General features: G+C 37.0%; 1 protein-coding gene across 5 annotated transcripts in view; it reads right to left on the reverse strand.

Moving 5' to 3' along the window:
• Positions 1-20512, reverse strand: part of WAPL (WAPL cohesin release factor) — a 154209-nt gene that overhangs the window by 14153 nt on the left and 119544 nt on the right. For all 5 annotated transcript variants that reach the window (XM_032191381.1, XM_032191382.1, XM_032191384.1 and 2 more), the window contains 5 exons: positions 12560-12655; positions 9615-9767; positions 9228-9364; positions 7152-7263; positions 1702-1929 (listed from right to left, as the gene is read on the reverse strand). In XM_032191381.1, coding sequence (XP_032047272.1) covers positions 1702-1929; positions 7152-7263; positions 9228-9364; positions 9615-9767; positions 12560-12655 — 726 coding nt within the window. The remainder of the gene's footprint in view (positions 1-1701; positions 1930-7151; positions 7264-9227; positions 9365-9614; positions 9768-12559; positions 12656-20512) is intronic.

The following is a 20512-nucleotide window of genomic DNA, read 5'->3' on the forward strand; positions in this document are numbered from 1 at the left end:
TCCTCTCCCTTTTAAAACTCATGCTTAAGAAAACAAAAACGGAATTACAGTTCATGAAAAACATTAGGCCAGCTGAGATCATGAATATAAGAAAAGCTGTAATAGGAGACAGTGGTCAGCGTGGCTGGATGCTTTAGCAATCAGGAACCTATGCTAGCTGTTCCACACTTAATAAACAGAGCTGTCTTACATTTTGAAGTGCAAAAAATACCTTGGCACTGAGATAGCGAGCTATGTGAGTCTTCAGAATTAAGACAGTAATTACACCAATTCCTTGCTACTTGTCACCTAAAAAAACAAAATTTGTTCTGTGTTGATATCTTAAGATTTTATCACACGACTTAACAGTGAAGGCAGAGAACATCAACTCAAATTTATTCTGCTTTTGCAGATTCTATAGGCCAGAAAAGTAACTGAGTTCTTTACCTACAGATTCCACACACTTATGGGAAACATGCCTAAAACTGAAACACTGAAATAATTCTCCTTTGTCACCCTAAATTGCTTATCAAGGTTAAGAATTATGCCATCAAGACTACCGTCCTCCCCTAATATTCAACTCTTCCCAATGCTATGTAATACTGACTTTTCATGCCAATTCAGCTGTCTGTTCCACATCTGAAATTTGGGCTGGGGCTGAGGTGTCAAAAGGACAAAAAGAAGTCGCTGGAACTACAGAAGAAGTTGCCGGTTCATCAAGGCATATCATCTTTTAGACTACTCGAACACTGAACACAATCTTATCTTCAGGTTACTGATGAGTTGAAACATCTCTTGCAGAGATAAAACTCTAAAAAGCTCACTTCATAATAGATCAGATCTCCTGTCACTGTGAAGAACTAGATTAAAAATAGCAAAAACCTTATAACAATCTTGAAACTTTAAAGAAAGTATTAAAAGATGTTAAAAAAAATTAACATCTTAACATGTTATACTGAAATATGATGAAAGCAAAAGCACTAAGTTGTGCCATCTATGACCAGTCATCTAGTCAATCTGTCATCAAGTCTTTAAAAATACTCTTCTCAGAAGACTTGCAACTTACCCTTTGATTTTTCAAGCTAGCTCAGTAACTAGCATCAAACCATGGCCAAATTTATTTTTAAACAACATGTGTTCACTCTGTTGCATCTGAAGATACATTCATAAAAAACAAGTACGCTCGAGAAACAAAGCATAAAAGCCAACCCTTATCCACACGTAAGATTATTGATAGATCTGCTACTACACTCCCTGCAGAGAAAAATTGGTTTCTGGAAGACAGACAATATTGTTATTATTAAATAGAAGTTCCTGTACCACAACTCCACTTTAACACACAACACTCGTATTCCCACATAACCACCACTACTCTTTGTGAAGGAATATACACAGATGAAAATGTAGGCAGATAAACAGAAGTCAAACTGAATGCGATCCTTTAACACACGGCTGTTACTTGTTTTAATAGCTACCTTTAACGAACTTATCAGTCAGTGAACCAGAGAGCTGAAGAACATAACTTCATCTGGCTTTTATGAAGGAAATTTTAAGTTCAAAAAAAGAAAACACTTGCAATCAACACTTGCAACACTTTCACCATCGCAGACAGCATCATGAATTCTGAGTTGTGATATAGGAAATTAAAGCTGATACTATCAATTCCATTTTATTAAACATTCCACTACTGTCAAGTCTTTCAAACAAAAGCACAATACCCACCGTGATGTTTTCGAGATCAAGATGTTTGTTGTGAACAGTTTCACATAGTCTCCGAATTTTTTCCTTAATTTTATTCATGTCTTTTTCATTCAGGAGCTTGGCAGAAGAAGCATCTTGTTCCAATTCCAAAAGCCGTATCATCAGATCTAAACTAGCTCTGTCTAAATCCATGTTCAAACGATCCCTACTCAAGATGTACATTAGAGCTGCTGTACAAAGGGACAAGTTCTTCGGTTGGGAGAGGAAAGAAAAAAATATATTTTTAGTTTTATGTTTGGTAGAAGTTTTAAAAAATTTTAATAAACAAAATAAAAATTTACAGAAGAAAAAGCCTGACAAGTCCCAGGCTCCACTAGCACTTGCATGAGTACTTACTTCAGTACATAAGTGGACTCATTCTAGAAATTTACTAACATATTTTCCTCCCCCATACAAATAAGACATAAATCATTTAATACATTTACAAAAGCCTGGAAGATAAGCAGGTTTTTCTACTTTTAAGGGACTCTGTTGCAGACAGAATAAGAAGCAGTAACTACAATAATATGCAATTACAGAAGAGACAGGTGGCAGGGGAACAAAGTAAAAGGTACAGGACATGTGGCAAGGTAGGTGAAAATGCTAGTTATATGAGTTAAGCTGGTGACAGAGAACACCAAAAAGATAGAGATCATAAAGACAGCATTCACACGTGAAAGGAAAAAATGCCCAGTGACATACATTCCGATTCTGCCAAGCAGGTCTGTCTGTCAGTAGTTGATCCAAACCTTCCCCTGCCCACACACGTTCAATTTCCAGTAGAATTCTGCTCTTTCGAAGTAGCCAAAGCACTAATCAAACCAGCCCTCCTCCCCATCAGTTCTTAACAAGCTAATCCTATTAGTTTGACCACCTCTACCTTATGGAGAGTTGACAGAAATGGTATATAGGAACCTCTTACTGGCTAAAGAATACTTAAACTTTCTTCAAGTTCAAGAAATAATTAAAAATCATCTTCTTGAATACCCAGAAAAGCAAAGGCAGAAGACGGCTGTCAGAAAGAGATAAACCACAGTAGCAGTGAAGAGGTCAGACCTTGGCTACCTGTCCCTAGTGCCAGCAAGTACACATCTCTTAGTGCAAGCGATATCTATGCAAGTGATAGAGGTCCAAGTGATAATAAAGAATAAAAAAATCAAGTTATGCTAGGCACAACACTGTCAGAACCCTTTCTAGACATCCAGAGGAAATAAATAAAAAAAAAAGCTGTGCATGTGTGTTTTACTACAAATAATTGTTAATTATTGAGTTCAACCCTGAAAGAACAGTCGTGTTTTTTTTGTTTGTTTGTTTGTTTTTTTTTTGGCATATAGGGTAATTTCAAAGCTTTTCCAGAAAAGTTTTATTCTGTGATGTGAATTTAATTTAAGTCTGGGATGTGAATGTTGCACAGCTCAACAGGAAGGAGCAGAATTTCTGGGTCACAACAGATTAACATTTTGTTAAGGGTTCAGCTAACCATCAAAGCAATCATTTGCTGCTTCTGTTTATTTTAGAAGTGATAATCATACCTGGTCATACCAAGCAGTACCAGCATTTCCAAAGCAGGATTAGGCAGCTGACAGTCTATCAAAAGGTATGTTAAAATTCCCTTCTGAGTCAAGGAAACCCTTAAGGGCAGAGGTGAATAAAACGCATTTGGAATACTGAAGGAAGCAATTTTCCAAATCTACATCTCCTTTCATGAGTACAACCTCAAGACAGAGTTGTTCAGAAAAAAAAAATGAAAAAAAAAATCCACCTTAGCTATGAATGTCACTATTCCAGATTTGTCAGCTGGATCATTTAAGGCAGGAAGCAGTCTTTGCAGCTTGCCTAGACAGTGAAAAGAAATTACAGGAAAACGCATGTCCTGTCTTTCTCAAATAAACCTTGCAATTTTATCATTTACATTCAATAAAGTGTTTCTAGTTTAAACTGTAAAAAATTGCAGATTACTGGGAAGTGACTGTACTCCGTTCCTTCAGACTAGCAGTTCTTAGAACAGGATCTAGGAAAAACACATTCCATATAAAACAAAGGTAACATAGCACTCCTCGCTGTTATTCATCAAATGGGGGAACTGCTCTAGTAACATCGATGAAAAGCTATCTTCCAGTGACCAGCATTATCCAGGTGACCTTCCTGGTGGAAAAATGCTCAAGCCTTCAAAACACTTTCTGAAATACAAACTACACAGCAGTCAAGAGGGAAACCGTAGAATTTATAATCTGGACTACCAATTCTTATGCATTTCAAGAAGCCAGAGACTGCTCTTCGGTCGCTACACAGAATACTAACTCACAGACACTGAAGTCTGGTAATAGCCATCAGACTCATTTCATAAGCCCCTGCACCAAGCCCTTGACTTCACCCAGGCTTGCTTCCTTTCCAACTGACTTCCTATTATGCAGCGAGTAATGGCTTTCCCTCACATAAGCACCTGTCATCACTTCCCTTCAGACCTTCCAACCCAGATTTTAAAATGCTTAGGTCAGAAAGGAACCAAGGTGAGGACTAAGACATTATACCAAAATTTTCAGGCTGCAGGAGCACTGCCAGCCAGCAAAAGGGAGCGGAGTTAAGTACTTTTAAGAAGAACGAGATTCCTGCAACAAGGAAAACCTGTAAGCAACCAGGCCAGTAAGCTTCCAAATGCTCAAGAGCAACTGGAAAATAATGTTGCAAAATAAGCAAGGACTTCAAATATTAACAGTGCTTATACCACAGGATGAGCCTGCTTCAACTACATGCCACCAATAAGGTTTGCTAAAGCTCATTTTTCTTACTCCTTATAAACAAGTTAGTTTAATCTTAAAAAAGAGCAACTCTTAAATAGAATACATTTTGCTCTGGTCTTTTGTAAATGTTAAAAACAATTAACCACATAGCTTTCAGACAAACTCATACTCTATCATACATCGAATTTGATGTTGAAAAGGCAGAAATCTGTACAACTAATTTTTGACCCTCAAAAATCAAAACCACAAAAAAACACCCATACAGACTGGAGTAGTGAACTTGCTCCATCTCATCTCTCCCATTTTATTCCTGAAGACACTTAAAATACATCCTGCTTCCTAACAAGTGTTGTGGTGGGGAGAAAAGAGTAAAATAAATAGTATTTGCTCTGGACAGAAACTTTATGGCATACTTAACTATGGAGTTGCAAACCATACTTGTACAGTATTCGGGAAGACATCCTAGTTGAACATTTACTCCAGAAACTGCAGGCCAGTCATACCCACGCTCATCCTTGCCTTCCCCTGCTCACTCTATTTATACTCCAACTTGCAGGAACAGATGGTTATTTTCTAGGGTTCAGCACTACATTTAATGTGCTCTGTTTTATTTATTTATTTATTTTTACTTCCTCACATGCTGAAGACATTACAAAACCACATTTCTGTGCTTAACTAATGACAACTGTAATGAAAATATAGATTTTAGTTTAAAAATTAATAACAATACTCCAAAGCCTTTAGCGTACAGCTGAAGAGACAAAGTCAGCTTAAAAGACCAATCTACAAGAAATTTACATGCTGCAAGCACTTTTCATGGAAATATTCTGGGGGCACATCTCTATAATGTAACTGGTTATCTTGTTGTTTGTTTGTTTGTTTGTTTTTCTGCTGAGTGAACTACAGCTCTACAACCACTATTTTATATGTTTATGGAAATAAGCAAGTCTTCTGTTTTCTCAGTCTATTCACTGTACAGCATTACTGAATGCAGGATACACTTGTATTTGTTTCCATTAGCACTATCATTGTGACAGTTATCTCCCATCTCCAAAACACGTGACAGAAAATAGCAACAAAACAGCTGTACATTTCTTTTTTTCCCCCCAGTCTATTCATCTTAAATGGATTTGAGACATGCAAGTCGAGCCTAGTGTGAATTATTGTTCTAGAGTTGCCTTGCACTAATACTCAGAAATTTCTATCCATCTTAAAAAGTTTAGTGAAACAACCTCAAAACAACAAGACAGTGAGGTTATACAGATAAGATCACTGTTGAAACATATGACGTCAGTAGTTAAAGCACGTATTTTAGTATTTATTAGTAGTTTGATAAACCAGCGATTTTATAACACCGTAACATACACCAAGAAATATATATTAAAACATTAACTTCCATTTTTTCTTGACAGAAGGAAGCATTTCAACAGATACAATGAAAATAGTGAATATAATCAATGCTTTTTGCTACTGCAGACTAATAATAGCATGCAATTTGCTTTTGAACTGTATGAGCAAGTTCTTTTGAAAAATGAAGGAATATTGGTAACTGTTAAACGACAGCCTAAAATACACTGAGAAAGCTTGTATGTTTTCCAAGTGACTATAGCTGTCCTCTGCAGATCTCTTACAACTCAGTGGTGGTATCTGTCCTGAATAGCATGACTATACTTTATTTATGCTAGTATCACTCAGCACTGTTTTGATAGCTCACAAAATAATGAACACATTGAACTTGGTTCGTGTTTCACAGTTAGCCATTGCTAATTTGTGAGGAATAGGGGAAGAAAGCTTTTATTCTAAAATTAGTGAGTTAGAACTTGATAGCTTTTTCCCCCCAATCACTGTAAGATGCCAAATGCAATCTTTTGAATGTTTATTTCTGTGGGTACAAATTTTTCTTGAGCTATTTAAAAATAATAATAAACCTGACTGGATACACATAACTATCACCTCATTCGAGTAACATTTCCTATGTTCAGCTTTTGTAACAATACTTCAAGGGGTACCCCATAGATGCACAGTTTTCAACCGGTGGGAAAAAAAAAAAAAAAAAAAAAAAAAAAGAAAGACATGTCACCCACAAGAACCATTTTCTATTACAGCTGAATTAAGCTTGTAAAACTGTTAAGAAGAAAAGGACAAAATGCTTTGGGTTTTCAAGTCTCAGGTCCTATCAGCATAAAAACTGAAAATTTACCTTTCTGAAATTTATCACAGAACACTGCACACATTCAAGACATCCCACAAATGCAATTACTGCACTGCTCAAGGAAACAAGCCCCAAACATGCAAGAAACCCCACAAAAGCCAGAGAAAAAGAAACAATTCACATTCAAGCAAGTCTGAAGATAAGCACTTAGAGCCATATTTAAATATAAAGAAGATTCCTTTTAAATTTCAAGTATTTTTATTTGAAAGAAAAACGTAGTTTTCCTTCAAATCTATTTTGAAGAAAAAATAAAATGATAAAGCTATTTCTAAAAAGCTTTCTTAAAAAACTGTCCAAGCCTAGAAACATGTAAACAGTGGAAGGGGAATTTGTCATTGGGATACAAATAACTTATTTCTTGTTTCTCTTCAGGTTTCTCAAATGACACTATTGATTCCAGATACACACTGCACTAGATGTTTGACCTTGGAGTAGACAGGTACGGCAAAACTATAATAAAATACACAATCTATCCGTACCTGGTGATGTTGGGAATCATCCAGTGTTTTGAAAACCATGGCTACCATCCCATGTGCTCTCAGATGCATTCGGAAGCTGGGCATGGCGCACTTTGTCGCCAAGCTGATTACACTAGAAAAAAAATAATTCTGAATTAGAACAACTAATATCACCATATTTACAAAAACTGTAGCTAAACAAGTCTAAAAAATTACACAACTGACTGTATACCAAGCTTTGTCAGGACGTTTCTTCTAAAACTTGTATAAGCCACCTTTGTAATTGGTAAAGAGACCAGCATTTTATTCAGAAGTTGCTTACCAAACTTTGGCCAAGAACAGGATTTGAAAGCATTCCCTGAACTTGCTTCTTTCAAACAAAACTTGAAATAATTTGGAATAGTTATATTAAAAATGCAATATTAATGGATCAAACATGAAACCAATTTAGAGGCACAGGAGACCTCTGTACAGATTGAGACATGATTAGAAATTATGAACATGAGCTTCCATCACAATCTATTAGTGATCTATTTAATTGACTGATTAGTCGTGCTCATGTCTGACACTACCTTCGCAAGTAAAATACTTAATATTTCTGCATTTATAGTTGATGAAAACACCACCGATGAGGAAAAATCTGAAGTTAATGCAGTGGTCTTATCAATTACAACAGTTCTATTTTTCAAAAAAGACGTTTCTCCCCTATCTTTGTTAGAATTTTGTCTTCTTGTTCCCAGCACAGCCCAACACATGGACAATTAGCAATACATTGCTTTTAAAATGTAAAGTAACGTGGGAGTTATACTGGAATCAAGTCGTCCATGACTACCAAGGAAACAATATGAGATTCATATAGAATAGTGTTTTAAAAACAACTAGGCCTTTTTGTCGCCCATCACAGCAGCACCAGTTAGATCTCATCTACCAGCTTCTGATTCTTTTACATCAATTGCTATTGTTACACATGGATTTCATTTACAAATATGACTTCCTTTCCATTTGTTAACTGAAATAAAAAATATTGTAGCGTTTATGTAAATTACACCAATAATAAAATTTTGGCAAGTCAGAAGTTGGTTTAAGGTCTTAGGAAGCTTGCCATATGAGGAAGTATAATGTGAAAAATATTCGTGACTTGTCATGACATTATTAATTTATTTTCAGAACGTAAATGCAAATAGGGTAACAGATTTCTTGAGTTTATACTAAAGCAACATAACTATTTTTTTGAGGAATGCAAAGAATAAGTTGTTTTTATAATAACTCTCCTGAAATCATTAAGCTTTTTCTTATCCACAGCCAAATCACTAAGCATCCTCAACACCCGTGTCTTAGGTTTCAAGTTTTTCCTTTCTCTAGCATTTTATCTGTGGTAAACAGAGAGGCAATTCACAAGTGTCAGAACAGAAGATAATAAATTATGTGGGTACAGAACATCACTAATTAATTTTATGTCCGGAGAATGGAATCCAATATTAAAAATGAATAAACTTTTTCTAAGCCCAACTGTAACATTTTTTACACCAATTTCATGGTAATGTGCAACTGGAACATTAAAAGTGCAGTGAGTACTCCAGACAACTTAGGAAAGCTACCAACTAATACTGAGGTATTACTCAGTGGTTCCAGTGGATGATAGCTATGTTACTTCTCAACAAAGAATGAAGACAACACAGTTGGAGACTTTAGCATATCACCACAGATTAGTTCTAGATTACAGTCAGCACACTTTATAATCTTACAGATTTTATTTTAGAACTGAGGTTTTCTTTAAACACAGTATGCAACTCAAAAATCACACTGAACAAAGTTTTTTTTTGTTTGCTTGTTTTTTTTTTTTTAATTTAGAGTAAGGCAAACAGGTTTTGCATCTTACTGTGCAGTTTTCTATTTCATCTTTTCATCTCCTTCGTACTAATGATTAATCACAGCCTGTCATCTTCAAGATTATTTTCAAATGTTACACTTCACAGTGGAAGTGCTGGGAAACTAACTACCAAATGACATTTATAAGTTTGTCCAGTTCTTTAATGGATATTTAATTCATTTTTTTATTTAAAAATACGTTCAGTGTTTTATAATAAGATATCTTACCTAAGGCAACGTGTGTTTAGGGGCTGATTGCTCTTCAATCCACTTAGCAAGTACTCAATATCATCTGTGAACTCTTGATTTTCACCAAATTCCACTACATCATTGAAGTGCTTTACATGCTGAACAACAGTGTATAACTGGAAGAGACAAATATTTTGACCTAGGTAAGTTGCTCTTGGGATTGATTATAACCTTAACAAGTACAGTTTTAAATCTATTCAGTTTCAAGGGCAAGGAAACATTAAGAAGTCAAGGAAGGCCATTCAACTGTTTAGATAAAAAAATATTATCTTTAATAGAAAAGCCAAATTTCATTTTGACACTGTTCCTTCAGTACTTAGAATTACCAAAAATTCTTTATCTTAAAAATTTGTTAAGAATACTTACTTCTTTGTCTTCTTTCCTACATTTCAATGCAGTTACTATCTCTTGATAGGGCTGAGTAGGTATTGTCACAGTTTTAATCACTTTGGGAGGTGGTGCAGGAGCCTTAAAAACTCCATCATCTTTATGAATTGCCTCCTTTGAAGATAGCCTTACCTATTAATAAGAAAGTGCTAAAATGGGCAGATGTTTTGAGCATGTAAACATACACTAAATACATCAGGAAACAGTACAGGTGTGCAATTGTCAAACTCACATTTTGGGACTATTTAGTCCTTGCCTTACGCTGCCAAGATTTGCGTAAGCTGTGTGATAATGTACCTACTCTTAAAAAAATTAACAGTGTCAGAAAGTACATGCATTTTTAAGTACAAAAACCAGTTCTAAGAAGTCAGAAATACTCCAGTGAATTCTGAAACTGAAAAAAAAGGATCCTTTACAGTGGTTCTTTAAGGGTAAGCGAAGCAACAAATCTGACTGTTGCAAAACAATTATTTGTTGATAGTTACAGGTATCTTACCCCCTCAAACTGGAGCTTCCAGGATTGAATTGGTGGCTATACTGAACCGCCATTAAGCCCAATGGTCTGCATACGATCACAGCACTGAGGAATCATTGTCTCAACAAATCTTGAGCTGAAAAACTATGACTACTGCTCTCATTTTTAACTACTGGAGGCTACCACACAGTTGTACTCTGGGTATAGCTATCAGAAACTAACGTCACCAACCTGACACTCCAAAGTGTATTTTGTCTGCAGGTAGAAGACTCCCAACATCATTTTTGTAGTATCATAATTCTCATACAAGTAAGGAAAGCATGGTGAAAGCCTCAAATAGGTGTTTTCCATACATTGGCCTTGTACATACATGCATTACTAGTTTTTTTTTTTTTTTTTTTTTTTTTTTTTTTTTTTTTTTTAGAAAAAACATACTACAGCAAAACCTGTTTAGAACACGCAACAGGTAGGAAAGAACTGAACACAGGCACAGAATACACAGCAACTGTTACACACTCCAGGGGATATAAGAGATGAAAACCTTATTGCTGTACACTGTACATTAGCAGTCAAAATTAAGATAGAAGCCAAAACAACCTGGTATATTAACAAAGTATTCATTCAACACTGCCTCTATCAGCGTGCAGCACTTCAGTATTTGCTCTGGCGGCAAAAAGATAATAAACCACCCTGAAAAGCTGGCTTAGAGCACTGAATGAAGGACTCTGGTCTTAGTTTATGAAAGCAGTAGATCCACTGAAGGGTAATGATCTCACCCAAGTCTTGGTTAAAGGCTTCCCCTTCAAAACAAATTCTAAGGGAGTTTGGAGAGGCCATAAGGAAGAATATTTGGCACATACAGTTTGCATGTTATAGTTTCTCACCCTAAATTGAAAACAAATTTATCCGTATCTTTATAGCTAACAAGTATGCACAGAAATTGAAGAGGCAGGATGATCGGTGCAGTAATTCCTGCTGAACATTTGGAACAAGGCTCATTCCTCATTACTCTCAAGTCTTGATCAGGCACACAGAAATCGATGTTAAAAGAATGTGACTGAAGTAACTTCAGGTATACTTCATCCCATCGGGAACACCCACAAACAGGTTCCCTAAGTAGTTTGTTCAGTCAAACCTCTGCCATATTACTTAATTAATATACTGATGGTTCCAAATTGGAAGTTTGACAAAAGATAAAATGTCTTGTTTGAATACGGATGATCCAGACATTCTACTAATCTGAAGAGGATATATTCAAAGACTGTCTGAGAAGACTTGGACAAAATCTGCCTTAAAGTTGTCTATCAGAGTAGTTCATAAAAGTCAGTATCAATACAAAGGTTCAGTGAGCAATTAAAGCTTCAGTTCAAATGCACACACTTCAAATTGAGCAGGGAGTTTAGTTTGTTTGTTTGTTTTTAAAAGGAAAAAGCCAGGGCTGAAAATTCTGCTCTTCTCAAAAACTACTGCTAATAGTTACTTCAATATGAATCATCTGTGTTTTCCAGGCAGTGCAGTTAACATTGAAGAAAGGCTGTTCTGAATAAAGTGAGGACAGCAAAAACAAACAAACAAACAACAACAAAAAACACACACACACAAAACAAAGAGCTATCAGAACAAAGCACACACAGGTAGAAATAAAAAAAAACAAAACCCAAACTGGTGACAACAAAAGCTGAAGACACATCAGTGCTAGAATAACTGCATTCTGATTTCTGTTCTCATGCAAGAAACACCACAAATTAAGTGACGTTTGCTGACAATATACAATGTCCTCCTAGCCTAACCTGTAACAGCTTTTACATGTACTTAAGTCCAAGACCCTGGATTCTCAGAGTATAAAAGCAATCCAAAAATCATTACCTTAAAGCTCTAAACAAACACTGTTTTTTGAAGATTTTTTTTTAAGAATTGTTTTCATCTCTTCTTAACACCTTGTATGCATGTTTATATCTGATATGTTAATATCAGTCTTTCTATGTATATAAAGAACATTTCACCTCTCCTATACTGCTAAAGGCTCTAGTCAGATATTAACTAAACTTTACTCCACCATAAAGGTAAAATAAATAAAATCTCTCTACAGATTTTTTTCTTTTTGACCTACAAATTGCTGATTTTTTATGGGTATTAGCAAGTTAATTCTCACAGGAGACGAAATGGAGTCCATTGTTAGAAAGCTTAACTTCAGCAGGCTAGGGAACACAATTCTGAGTATTTTTTAGGTATCTACAACTTAAAATGATACAGAAAATACCATTGTAGCTTATTTCCACTACAATTTCCTTTTCTTTCAAATACCCAGTGGCTCACATCACAAAGTGGACTTCATTCTGAATCACTGTGACATTACCAACTATCAGTAACTTCCATTGGTTCCAAAGAATACCAGGGAATCTTAAATGGACACTTGCTAAACTTGAGAAAAAATAAACAGTCTACTTACTGGGACACTGGGAGTTTTCAAAACTGGTGGTACTGGCAGAGCCTCTGATTCCGGCTGGTTCCAGTGTCTAGCATTATATACAGCTTTTGTGGGAGACTACAAGATAAAAAATCAAAATGTTTTTATGCAGATTTCTTTGTAAGCACTATATACTTCAAAAATGGCTACACCAAGAAAAGAGACAAAGTAAAAAGTAAAATGAGCTTCATTCTTTCCTTTCTCTCATCTTAGTAACACAAGTTTTCATTCAAATTCTCAATATAGTACATATCAGACAATCTGAAAGGCTTTGAAGCATCTTATGGGTTTACAGACATGTGGACCTTTACAAATGGCAAAAAACAAATGGCTAAAATATTTCAGAGTTTTTTTCCCTTTTAAAATTTGTTCAAATACAAAAGGTCTGCAACATTCCTAAAGACAAAAACAGCTACTGAGAAAAAAAATTGACAGTAAACACCACATCAGTAGGAATTATGAATAGTTTGGAATCAACATGCAAAATCAACCTAGATCTTGATGCTTGGAAGAACTAAAAATACTGAAATAAAATGCCTTTATCCATATTGATAAATTAAGCTTATTTTTCCTGCCCAAAGATGTGTCAAGACAAATCAAAGATGTAGCAAAATTTACCGTCTTTCAATTTGGGGGAAATACAATTTAAGTCTTTGAGGAAGCTACGGCAGCATTGTAGTTCTAGCACATGAGTTTACCAATCTAATTACATAACATATTTCAGACTGATGCCATTATAATTTTCCACTATTTTCCAATACTGCGTAAATTATTTAATTACATAAACTTCTCACATGCTCCTATATAGTATTTTACATGTGGAAAAATATTTTTAGAAGTTGGGCGCTAAAAATAATTTTCTGTCAAAATGTGAGCCATGTGTAGCAAACCCAGCAGAATCATCTACTGATTCCACACTACTCTGTGAAGTGTAACAAAGCTTTAGCATTTCAAGAGCTGGTAAGCAGATTTTGTAACTCGGGAGTTTCTACATTACTGTTGATACCCTGTTGTGCTACATCCTTCCATTCTTTACAAGAGAAAGGCCTGACTATCAAAACCTGGAAGAACACTAACAGAACGAAAATCTCAGCTGAGTTTCTCAGAGCCCAAAAGATCTGTCAAGCCCTAAATCATTTTAGTCTCCAAGCAAGCAAAAAGCCTCTTTTCCTCCTACGCTGTGCTTTGTCCTGGTCCTAAGAAACTTACCTTAGTTGATTTTTGATTTTTATTTTTTAAAAGCAGAGCTCACGTACCAAACAGCAGCAATCATCCAATTGTTTTAGCAGTTTTATCTATTTTCCAAAGTAGCTCTTTTAAACCAGACACTTTCAGGTGACAGATATAAAAAGTCTTTCAGCAGCCACACATAGCCACAACAGTCACAGACATCCATAACAAAATAAAGTTTTTGTAACAGTTTCAAAGTTTGAACTTTCCCATGTAGCAGAAGCACTAATTGACACCATTTCCTGACAATTGCACCAGGCTCAAAGAGTTAAAGTGAGAAACTTAAAACAGTTCATGCTGCTACAGTTATGAACAAAACTGTACAAAAATCAGGAAAATGGTGCTGTATAGAAAATACGGGACTGTTGACACAGTGGTTAAGATGTGTTATCCCCCATGCATTTCTGATTAACAAGTTCTTGCCATGAACTTGAATAAGGGTTTGTGGTGAACAAATGAGAGAACTTCGTAATAAAAGATGCCTTCCTAAATCAAGAAAAATACAATGCTTCAGAAATGTCTGTAATGACAATGAACCACTGGATGATTTCTACACATTCACTTTATTATTTAATCTGTGGAAGAGCTGTGAAGAGTATCGCAGTGCATGCTTTATATTGTGGCAGAGAGGGTGCAAATTTCTGGGCACCTTATCCTGATCAAGCTGCCACAGGGCTGGTTCAGGCTGGATATCAGGAAGATGTTTTTCACCCAAAGGGCAGTCCCGCACTGGAATGGGCTCCCCAGGGACACAGTCACAGCACCAAGCCTGTCAGAATTTAAGAAGCGTTTGGACTGTGCTCTCAGTCCCATGGTCTGAATTCTGATTTTTGGGTAGACCTGCATGGAGCCAGGAGTTGGACTCGAAGATCCTTGTGGGTCCCTTCCAACTCGGGATATTCTCTGATTCCATGATGTAAGGGGTAATTCAAAGAAATAACACACTGTGAAATAACCAGCAAGGAAGTACAAAGTATATTTAGTGCCAGGTTCAGCTTAGTGTGACTGCTGGTGAAAAGATCATGCAGAATTCTTATTAACTTTGCAGGGAAGCTTAACTACTGCAATTCTGACAACAGCGTACTGCGTTACAGCTGCCAAGGTCCTGTTAGCACAGGATGCTCCTTATTACTCGTCTCAAATCTCAGATACAACCTCAAATGGTATTCTAGCCCTGCTTAAAGGATACAAACACAGCAGTATTACTCAGTTTGCTGTCTGGTATGGATGTGGCAGGGAGATGCCGCACACGCGTGAGGCTGGGCAGAAGTGCCTCCTGGACTCGTGCCCACGACGGACTGAGGCAGGCTCCATTGCTGCTGCACGACTCTTGATTTTATGAAGCTCGGGGAAGAGCTCGGGGTATGTGCTCACCTGGTGCAACAGGTTTTTGCTAGCACCACACCTGCCTGCGCTTCTGGTTTCCTCAGGCCCTGAGCACTGTGACAAACCCAGCACGGCCCTCGCAGGCGCAGGAGCAGCACAGCCACACGAGGCCCAGCACAAGAGGATCTCCATCACCTCACCTCAGGAGGCTCACCTCACCACAGGCACTTGGGCAGCAGGTGGGCCGGCCCTCGCCCACTGCCAGTCCGAAGTGTTGGCAGCCTTGGGGTTGAAATGAGCTTTACTCACATGATTTTCTTTAACCCCTTTCTCAGATGAAAAGCTGGGATATCCCAGAGTGTTTTGTGACATGTAATTTTGCAGCTTGCTTTGGTACTAGCAACACGATATACAGGAAATACGAATTTTATGTGAGAAATCAAGTAATGCCAGCAATAAACATCTGCTTCAAGAAAAGATGGTCTACATTTAAAAGTTACCTTTTAACAGAGCCCAAACTGTAACTGAAAATGGTAATTACTTAAAAATCAAAACTCAATGGAAGATGAGTTTTTGGCTCCTCTCCCTAGTCCTACCTTGCCCTTCTAAATCCAAGTGATTTCACCTGTGATCCCAGGACTCCCCAGTCAGCTACATCCTGGCTCACACTAACAGCTCAGCCACCACAAACACTTGCAAAAAACAAAACAAAACAAAAACACAAACATATTGTTTCCAAAGAAATATTTTCTACAACAGAATTTTCTAGAAATATTTTCTAATCAGTTATGCAGATGTCTTGGAGCCTCTCACACAGATGTGGGCATAAACATATCCCTCCTTTGCAACCACTTCTTAGAGCAACCTTCACATTTTCCCTTTTGACACACACAGATAAATTTTCAAAACAATTGCAAAGAAACAGCATCGATACCGACCAATCTGTAAGCACTGCGTCGGCTTGCTTTAGATTACTGTAGCCAGGGAAAGTAACACAGAAAAGATCAAATGAAGGCTGGTGAACAGTTTTCAGATGCTTGATCACACACACAATAAAATAGCTGCTCAAATGCTTGTGATAACAAGCTTCTCTGAAGATGCAACATCGGTATGTAAGGAGAAGTAACTTTATAAACTGTCTTTCTTAAAGACAAGACAACCTTGCAATTATTCAAATAATGCAGACTTGTCTTCCAGAATTCCTCCTCTCAAGATTAACTTCGAAGAGATGCAAGTGGATGTACATCACTCCTTTGAATTCTGTGTTCGTAAGGCAAATAAGCTCTGCAATATTAATCAGCTGTAAGAGCTTCTGCTGATTAGCTGAGTTTCCCTTTTCATATGTAGAGCACTGACAGCTGTTTACACACAAATAGATATCTGAAAGAGCGCAAATATTCCTGTGATGGTGTAAAGAGTATTATACCATGGGACTCTGCATGTGTCTCTGAGGGGTGAGCTGGGATGAAAAATTGTAACTAATGCCGGGGATTTTTACAAAACGAATGGGGTTGTCAATTTTATAAATATCATCTCCAAAGAGCATAAACTGTGGTTCATGCTTAACCTCTCATCCCTGAAAGCTTCAAAGCCGAAATTTTAAGAGTTGGCATTCTTCACATATTGATGAGGCACTGCCTGCCATTCACGGATGTAAGAATAGCAGAAAATAGGAGGCAGGGACATGAGTCATTCTGAAAATACTAGCAAAACAAGAAAGACAGCAGCTATTTGCAGGCAAGAATGTTTCCAAGGTAGAAGACAGTGGGAAAAAACACGCATTTTTAATAGATATCCTGATAAATGCATTATTTATATTTGAAGGGCATTTAAGACAACCACATACCAGATGCTTGTCAAAACTACAAGAAAAAACTCCAAATAAATACAAGTATTTTATTATTTATCACTAAGGATTCATAGTCATTAAGAGCAATGCTCTCTCCTGAATGTCTTGCTTTGAGGAAGAAAAAAATATAACAAATATGTTATGCAAGAAAACTATTCATAAGGGACTGTTTCTTTTGAAAAAGGGAAGGAATGAACATCCATTCAGAGCAAAGAAAAACAAATTACACTTCAAAATAGGAAGATGGGATATCAGTTCAGCACAGCCTCAACCATGTGTCTGTAAGACAGAAAAGTTAATCTAGACTTCAGATAAGACAGCAGGTTCAAACAGTAGTTAAAAACAAGAAGTAAAACAGAACCCAGCCATTTGTTCAGTCCTTAATGTGAATCGCATCTCCATTATTTGGATCAGAGCAGCAGATTAGTGCCAATAAATCACCTCTGGGTCCCACAGACCGCTTAATCATGAGCTGCTATACCATTCAGAACAACAAACAAAATTAGGTTTGCTTTAACACTATCTACAGAAACATCTATACAGCTAGAATCGGTATCTAAGCTCTTTTGTTCGCGGGGACAGAACAGCTGTTGTTTTTCAACACATGAATGCAAAATTCCCAAGTTACTGGGAATAGCTCTGTGGACACCTCTTATTAAAGACCAGTGTCACGAGAGTCCCTTCATTTTCAATCACTCTTGCAAAACATACATTTATCTTCAGATTGTCTCATATAAAATCTGTTTTGAGCCGGGCTGTAAAAATATTTTCAACATCTAGACACAGTGTTCCCTTACAGGATTCCAAAGCACTGATATGACAGACTACAATACTGCCATATCCAATTCTTCTACTTGTGCTACATTATTGAAAATCACTTTTAATGTTTACATAAAAAAACTGCACTACAATGGGAAAAAGCTCCTTTATTGTTATTAAATATTGATCTCCTTTAATATTTTAAATACTGATGTTTTAATAATAACAATGTCCTTTAATGTTTTCCTCAACATATCTCTATAAAAAACAAACATGTCCATTAGTTACTTCGGTATTATGTGCTAATTATATTTGGAAAGGTGATCTGATGATTCTGAAGTGAAGCAAATTCTGAACGTTTTTACTTACTTTGAGTGCAGTAACACTTAAAACAGATCCCACTAATTTGAACGGCTCTGGAGACTTGCTTGACACACAGATTGCTTCACAATCACTGATAACAGTTTTCTAGAGAAACAGTCTATGTGATCCATACGTATGCCTTTGAACTGAACACAGAACAGTGACCACTGGGACTGTGGGCACTTTGTGGTTCTGTAGAGGCTGAAAGAAATGGAAGAAAAAAGATCCCAAGGAACAAGTGCAAGAGCCAGACAGTCTACTACAGGCTATCCAAAGTGTTTCTTCCCTTTTCTCCATCTTCTCTGTATCCCTCCTCTTTGTTAATCACTACTCTCCCTACATACATGCTGTACACAAACGTGTGGGCACATGGCTGAACAGCTACAAGCTGGTCATCAGACAAGGTTTCAGAGTACCGGCAGCGGAAATAAATGGCACTGAAGCTTTCTTTGCATCAGCTTTCTGAAGAACTGCAAGATGTTTTCTCTTCCTCATAGCTGAAAAGGAAGCCTACGGGACACAACGAGATGGGTCAAACATCAAAGCAGAACATGATAATTAACTATTAAAAACAGGGTAACTTGATCAACATGAGACACATCCTTTAACAGAATGAAATAAGGGTCTGTATGCTGCTTACACCCAGTGTCATCAATGCTGGTCAGCTCAGAAGAAGAAGCCATATGGTTATTGTTACCAACGTGTCCTGAAACCTACGTTAATTCTAATTAAAAGGGACAGGGTACAACAGGTTAGACATCACCTCAAATCAAGAGAAGAGAAAAGCTACCAGCCAGCAAGTATCCGTACTGCCATATTTACTGACAAACACATCCTTGCATACACTGTTAGTTCTGCCCACTTTATTGCTACATACAGACAGACAGACATGATGTTGGGCCCTCAGCACAAAGTGTTTCACACTCAAGATTTGCTCGTGTCGTGTTGCACTGTTACCTAATGTAAATAAAGGCCCAAGAGAGCTGAGGGAACCAGCCACGCTCATACAGCGTATAGGAGCTGCGAGAACAATTTTGCATATTCATCCACATACCAGTTAAGCTCCCATTGGCAAACGGAACTGCTATGATGTTTTGCTCTCTTAGTGTTTTTGGCATTTTAGAACTCTATAGGACTGAGGCCTTGTGTAGCAAAGTATTTAATTTATCCTACAGTTATCCTGTAATGCCTGATTTACTAAAACACAGTTAATTACAGCTGGGGGAAAGGGGGGAGGGTGGGACACACACAATGTAAAGATGCAAGAGACAATCTGGTTTCAAAATAAATGATCTGTGGTTCTTGACTAAGAAGAGTTAGTAACAGTAGGAGCTGGAAGGATAAAATACAGCTTCTACTCAAGCTGATATTCCTGAAAAGTGGAAAGTACACACAAGGGGAAAAGGATTCCCATACCTACTACTCCCACATTTCCTCCTCATCCCTGTATGAGGACTTGGCCTATTACCTTCACGCTGCACTTGGCACCCCCAAGAGCCAAAGCCATGCCTCAGCTGGTAACCCCTTCCTTGATGCCACACGGGAGAAATGGGACTGCTGAGCAGAAGTCTTGCTCTACTTATAGTAATAATATAAGAAAAAATGTTAATAATAAGCAGTAGGAAGTCAGTATGAAACACATACGCTTAGCACAGAACCTGTTTTTTCAAAGGTTTACTGAAATAACCATATCAATATAAAACTGGTTTTAATTAATTGTTTTAGAAGCACTTTTTTTGTCTTTTACTTTACTAAATTCATTTTTGTTTCAGCAATATAGAAGTTGCTTGAAGTACACAAACTGTTTATCATTGGTTAGCATCAGTCATTCATTATTGCAACTAATAGTTTTTGGACAAAACACAAACCCCACAAAAACAGTTGAGGCTCAGGACTGGGCAGACCATCTTCCAGAAGCATCAGCCAGTAAATGAAAGGAATTTACTGCAGAAGCAGCAACATGCTGTCACAGGTTGTCAGATCCGACCACTGCTGTTTGTCAAACTGCTGATGAAACAGACTGCTGGCTTAACACGGCTCTGATCGAAGCCAGGCGTTCTACAGAATATTTTGATTGTCAAAATTCAGCTCAACTCCTCAACATAGTCAAAGTAGCAGATATCAACTAATAATCTTTCCTGTTACAAAAATGTTATTTTGACATTCTAAATTAGGATGCAGAAAAACAGTTCTATGTGTTTAGCACCAGCTATTTAAAAATCACCCAAAAGTGCCCTGCTATATCTCTTCATCCTTCTGGTGGGATACTTTTTCCTAATGGTTACGCAAATTAAGCATAAGCAGTTGTTTTTAGCATTAGTTCTGAGCAGTCTACTCTGACCGTATAGTTAAATTTATGGAAAGGGTTACGACTGATGTAGCACAACTGTAGAATTACATTTCCACTG

The sequence above is a fragment of the Aythya fuligula genome, chromosome 7 (assembly GCF_009819795.1).
Source record: "Aythya fuligula isolate bAytFul2 chromosome 7, bAytFul2.pri, whole genome shotgun sequence".
NCBI classification, from domain to species: domain Eukaryota; kingdom Metazoa; phylum Chordata; class Aves; order Anseriformes; family Anatidae; genus Aythya; species Aythya fuligula.